Genomic DNA, 6378 nt, shown 5'->3' on the forward strand with positions numbered 1-6378 from the left:
TAAAATTGAAATATTACTCTTACTACCACTGCCACTATCACTTTAACTACAAAATTCAAGAAAAGCGTTTTAAGCCAGAGGCTTAAATCTAAATTCTGCCGCATGAAGCGGCTGGAAGTATTGCTAATCCCCTTGGATGGGATGCTAGCCCCCAGCATTAAGTGAAGTTGCCCCAACAATAATCGCCGATACCTATTTATACCCTTGGGTGGAGGGGGCACTGTGAGAGTAAAGTGTCTTGCTTAAGAACACAACGCAGTTCTCAAGCTAGACCCTATCTAAGGACTAACCATTAGGCCACCGTGCCTTCCACACTACTGCTACTAGTTTACTATAATTATTTCCTTGTTACTGTTTTCGCTGTAACTGTTATTGGTATATACCACACAAGTGAATAGTGCTTTTCGCGCGCGCTGATTGGTTAACTCGGAGGTGATTCGCAAAGTACTATTCACCTCTGAGCAGCTAAAGAGAAACAAACTGCCTTCGCGCGTCGCTTTGTTTACCGAAAGTGAAGTTTTAGTCCGTTAGTTATTCAACTTGTGTGGTATATACTAAAACAATTATTCACTTCAGTGTCGGTGAATGTAAAGCGGCTCGGTAAATATCCACCACTATTCACCTCCACTTCGGTGAATAATTGTTAACTATTGCTAACTGTAAGTGTTGTTGTTGTTGTTGTTTATTGTTGCTGTTACGGATGTTGTTTATGTTGCTTTGTTATTGTTGACTGACTCCGAACTGGGAAACGTAACGAAACAGTTCTTCAGTTCCTACAACTTAGCCTGCGTTGCAGACGAACAAAACCCTGGTATATTCCTCTGCAACGCAGGCTACCACAACTCAGCTTCCATTAATTTTCTATTAAAGATATCGGTAACAAAATCTCCGAATCTGATTGGTTCTTAGCACGCCCTATTGTGCACCAAATTGGAGCGCAAGCTAATAACTGTGTATGCTACGTTTGAGTGCTTTGCATGCGCGCGCTTTTTATTTGGTTTCTTCTTGTGTCCTTATACCCCTTGATTTTCCTAAAACCTTCCAGAAACGGCCTGTGAATTTTGTCATTGAGGTCATAAATTTGTTTAACTTTTCATCAAATTTGAGCGCGCGGGAAAATCTCTTCGCACGAGATCTTATATTTCTTACCGCAGCTCACGCAGTTGGCCAAAATCCTTAACTGCTGTATTTTCGAAATCCGCGAATCCATGGATAGTAAAAGGATAATCCATGGCAAATCAAAGAAATCCAGAATCATTTTGCTTTGTAACGCTCAATCCGTCGATCGCGAACCTAGTCATCATCATCGCACATCATCGTGAGATAAACAACTTATTTTAGAAGTAAAAAAATATTTATCAGTTAAACTATTAATAAATAATGATAAACTAAATAATGAATAAACTATAAAATTAAAGACCGTGAATTAATGTTTATAATTGCCAAATTAATATCAGATCTGCATGATAGGAAGTTTTTTTAGTATTACTGATATGGGCGTAGACTTGTTCCCAATCTATTATTTTGTCTCCAACCTTTGTAGAAAATTGTTTCACTTTTTAGGATCAACGTTATTGGCAGAATTAACCAAACAAGAAACGAACGTCAAAATAGCTGAAGCTGTCGAAATGACCTTCAAGCGGTCCGTCCTACAAAGTAAAAACAAACACTTGTGTATATAACACTCGTAATTTTTCCTACAGTTATATATCACGACCATGCATGGTATTGTATGGGGGGGGGGGGGGGGCCCCCCTTTTTTTACCTTTTTGCTTAGAAAATCAAAACGATCGAAAGGGAGCAAGTCTACCTCCCCCCAAGCCCTGCCTTCCTCCCAGGCCGGGTCTTAAAACCTGGTGTCCTCTGAATGACTTTATGGTCGTTGTTGTTCTTGTTCACCTTTCCTTGCTGTTGGTTCGGGAAGGGTTGCAGGGTTGAATCTCTGTTTGTAGAGATTGAAGACATTCTTCTTGAACACAAACGAGATGCAAATCAACACACCTGTCAAATAATAAAAACAGTGTTTTTTTTTTTTTCGGGATCGGTGGTCCAAGAGTAAGTCGTCAGTCTATTCTTGTGCCTAGATCTCACACGGCCAGTGGCGCAAAAAAGTGAGAATCTCTATACTCGTCCGCAGAGCTGCTTGTCCCTCTTAGCCGTCTGAGCCTGGGCACGAGGAACAAGTGGATCTTGGAACACATGATTTGATTAGCTAGATTTTTAACAAAGAGAATTTTAATCTAGCCAATCAAATGAACCGTAGAAAAATCCCATACAACAAAGGGATTTTTTTAAACGGTTGATTTGATTTGCTTAATTTAAATTTCCTTTGCTAAAGATCTAGGTAATCAAATCATGTGTTCCCAGAGCCACTTGTTCCTCGTGCCCCAGGCTCAGACGGCAGAAAGGGACAAGCGCGCGGCGCTTAAAAAAATGCAGTACAGTTAAAATCGTCGAAATGATTTTTCTAAATAACTGTCAACCGTCAGCATGCGTATTTGTTTATCGTAGATGCTTTAAAACGACTTCACGTAGCATCAAGTAGCTTCAAGAACCTGGTCCAGAAAAGCCAGGATACAGCGCGCGTCAGATAAACCATGGGGCCCACTGGTGGGCCCCAAGGGCCTTGGTCTTACCCCTTTCCCTTAATTTGTGACCCTCCTATTAATTGTTACTGAGAGTGGGGAGGGTGGGGTGGAGCCTGTTACTAACCTTGGCAGCTGTTTATTACGATGAATGGATATTCCAAATACGGAGTTGGATAGAAAGCCAAGATAAATCCCATGATCCACGTGCCGCCAGTGACAGCTGTCAATTTCAGTACTATCAGAGTCAGGTTACGATTACTCTGGTTTGCAGCCACCGTGTTTCCCTGCCACAAGAAAAAAGAAGAAACACTGTATATTCTATATGTATCTACAACCAGTTGCGCTGAGGATTTTTTCGCGCGCTTTGTCGTCTTTTTTCGTAGATCGTCGGCCGAGTAGCGACTGGAACCGGTAGAGCGGAAAAAAAGCCCTAGGACTCTGGTTTAAGTCACACGAACGAGTTAAACTTCCACACCACAACCTTTTAAGCAAATACGTTATTTAATAATAACAAAATACGCTATTTTCTTTTTTTTACGCACTTATCTCATTAAGTGCTCGTTAGGAGGAAAACTATCAGTTTCATTCACTAACAATTCCTGGATAGTAAACCAAAAAAGTCATTTTCATCTTAAAGCGGACAAACCCATAAATCCAACGTTACTTCTAATTCCCGTTGCCTCGTAGTTTGTAAAGGTTGGAAACGAAAATGTGCAAAATTTTTTGGAAGAAAACATTGTGAAAAGAGCCAGTGGCAAACCTAAAGAAAGGAAAAAAACCCTTGACGCGAATTAAAAACCCTCTCGTACTTTTAATTGGCTTGTAAAGCAACGTTAAGGAATTATTTTCTATTTAAACGAAGCCCCCGTTGGGTCCTCGTTCAAAGTGCCGGGTTTTTTTTATTATTCCCGCTTTCCTCGTATATCTATAAAGATCATGTTCAGTCGTGAAATAAATCTCTTATTAACCGCTCGGTCCTTACTATCAAGACCTTGGACCGATATTCTCCCACTGAGCACGGCCCTAGCACTTGGTTAGTAAGATGTATGTAAAAGTAAAATAAAGTAAAGTCTTTGTTCCAAACGATTGGCCCATCAGGCCGAAACGTATCTCGTTTTCAGTAGCATAAAGCGTCTAGGAGTATTTCTACTTCCCCATGAATGGGATGCTAGTCCATCGCAGGGTCACCCACCTGGGTGGAGAGAGGCACTATGAGACGAAATATCTATGTTAACATCAATGTTTATTCATCATACCTGACTGTGCTGTCTGATAGCAACAGCAGAAGCGATCACAGAAATGATGTTGAAAAGAAGCGATGCGGAAACAGGAGCAGCGACAGCAAAGGTACGAGCAGGTATTGATAACTGACAACCGTCTTGCACACCTGAGTGGAGAGGATTTGGCAGGGAAATATTAACAGTCTCACTAATAATAATAATAATAATAATAATAATAATAATCACTATAATGATGATGATGATGATGATGATGATGATGATGATGATGATGATGATAATGATGATAGCGATAATGGCTTTATACTTAAAAGATCTTAAAAGAGGAATAATAATAGTTAAATAATATTTAAAATAGACAAATTGGTTCAAAGTCATATTTTTAAACCCACTGAAAGTTACAGATATTACCTGAGGTTTTAGCAAACAGCAAACAGCAAAGTTATTGTTTAAAATTAAAATTGGCAAGGACAATCAAAAACCGTGGTTATTGTTCGAAATTGAAGGTACGCCATTCAGAACATCTTTATTTTGGTCAATACTTTGGTATCAATATCTAGCTAGCTCACGCGAATTGCAAATACGAGGCGAAAGTAATTAAACAAATTAGAACGTAAGAAAGCGTCTGAAGAGTTCTATACTTTTCCCGAATCAACCTCGAGAGAACACGCGACTCCAGCAAAACTGCTTGACGAGAACTTGCACCGAGAGCGGGACGTCCATTTACCACAAATCAAATGCGCGTATATTTATTTTAAAGCCAGCACAATAACGTCAGTATGATCTTACCGTAACCAACATTTCCGATGTTTGCAAATTGAAGAGCCACGCAGATTCCAATGACGACAAATGGGATTCCCCAGGCAAACACGCTGAAGCGAATGTACGCTTTTCTTTGTCTGGCAATCACCACAGGGTTATGCGGGTTCACATCTATACAAAAGCAAAATAAATTAATTTAAACCACGCTGCATGATGCTTTAACGTTCACTGAATTCTGAACATAATTCCACAATCTCACCAGGCTAACCCTGACTGTTTGACTTCTGTAAAAGGTTTTCAATGCGTACATGTGTGGCTTAAAAATTTTACTTGTAACTACAATAAACTGTTTTAAAACGTTTAAAGAAAGATTTTCAGTTTAAAGCAAGTCCATCCTGTTTGAGCTTAGTAGACGAACGGCACAAATCTGGCGTCCAGAGTAAAGCAAAGGCAGGACAAGAGGAACGTACTAGAGCAACTGACTTACAGAAGAAGATTGATACTCACTCATGGTCGACAAGGATTTTCGTGTGTTGTGAGCGATAACACTCATCCACAGGAATACAGCCAGGATGAAGTAATGCAACAGGGCACCCATCACAGCACAGACGGCAGAGGAAACAACATCCGGGTCTGAAACAAAGTACACTGACTGCATGGCTATCATTGCGCATGACAAGTGCATCACTTTTTTGCCAGGGTAGGTGCGCAGCTCAGCAAACAGGAAATACGACACCAACAGGAACAAGAGCGAAATGATTGACAGCGAGAACCCGACATATGTGATGATGCGCAAGGCTAGAGGATGAGCAGGCGTTTCTTGCTTTGTGTGCCCAGTGGGCGTCACAATTTTGGTGTAGTTACGCGAAAAGTTAGCAGAGCATAGAATTAACGTCTGATTCACTACGGTGTAGGTGCCATTGTCGTAGAGCTTTTGGTGAGGAATTAAGAAAACAGAGTCATTACTTGAAATAACAAACTCGTTTGATGGAAAGGAAGGACCTCTGCACTGTTTTGATGAGTTCTTGCCGTTACTGTTTGCATCAGGGTGCAATGGCAGACATCTTCCTTTGAATGGATCGTAAACCTCGTTATTCTGGCAGTTAACCTTCACACGAATAGTCGATTCGCTAAAACTATTTGAAATCTTGCCATGCCTCGAGAATACAAAAAGCATGGAACGCATCCTTGCGGGAAAACGATCTAATTTTAAGCAGCGAACTGTTTGGTTTACAAACGCTTTGATATTGGACAATAGGGCACAATGCGGGTTCTTAACGTCTTCAGCTATTATAAGCTGTGTTTGTGTATCACGATCTTTAAGTGTTGTAATACTATTAGCATAGGAACGGCACAACTGCTTGATCGCCGTGTCAGGTCCCACGTTGGCCTCTGATGGTGTAACTATGCATTTCTTCGGGATAACGTCTCCCACTGGAACTGCCTGCCAGATGGTGTCCTCAGATGTGATGTCATGCAAGGATAAAGGACGCCTCGGGTTTTGCACAATGCGGAGACTCCAATGGTGAAGATTTCGTGACTTGCCGTGACACATGGCGCAGTATATGTTGGCATAAGTGACATTGGTTGTCATGTCAACCACTGGCAGGGCAGTGGCAGGATCAGCTGAGTAGTTGGTGGACATACACGCATGAGCAGTTTCATCATTACTCCAAGAAGATGGACAGCTAGCGACCATGATGTAGCCCAAGATGTGTTTCTTCTTGTATGATGGTTCTCTTTGGCAGGATTTCTTCATTGGTATGCTTTTGTGATTTGACAAGCTAGGG

General features: G+C 41.0%; 1 protein-coding gene across 1 annotated transcript; it reads right to left on the reverse strand.

Moving 5' to 3' along the window:
• Positions 1–5045: 5045 nt before the first annotated feature.
• LOC144638075 (uncharacterized) lies at positions 5046–6378 on the reverse strand. The gene has a single exon (XM_078497176.1). The coding sequence runs from the start codon at positions 6345–6347 to the stop codon at positions 5058–5060; it is 1290 nt and encodes a 429-aa protein (XP_078353302.1). The 5' UTR covers positions 6348–6378; the 3' UTR covers positions 5046–5057.

The sequence above is a fragment of the Oculina patagonica genome, chromosome 14 (genome assembly GCF_052425735.1).
Source record: "Oculina patagonica isolate OP01 chromosome 14, crgOcupat, whole genome shotgun sequence".
NCBI classification, from domain to species: Eukaryota; Metazoa; Cnidaria; class Anthozoa; order Scleractinia; family Oculinidae; genus Oculina; species Oculina patagonica.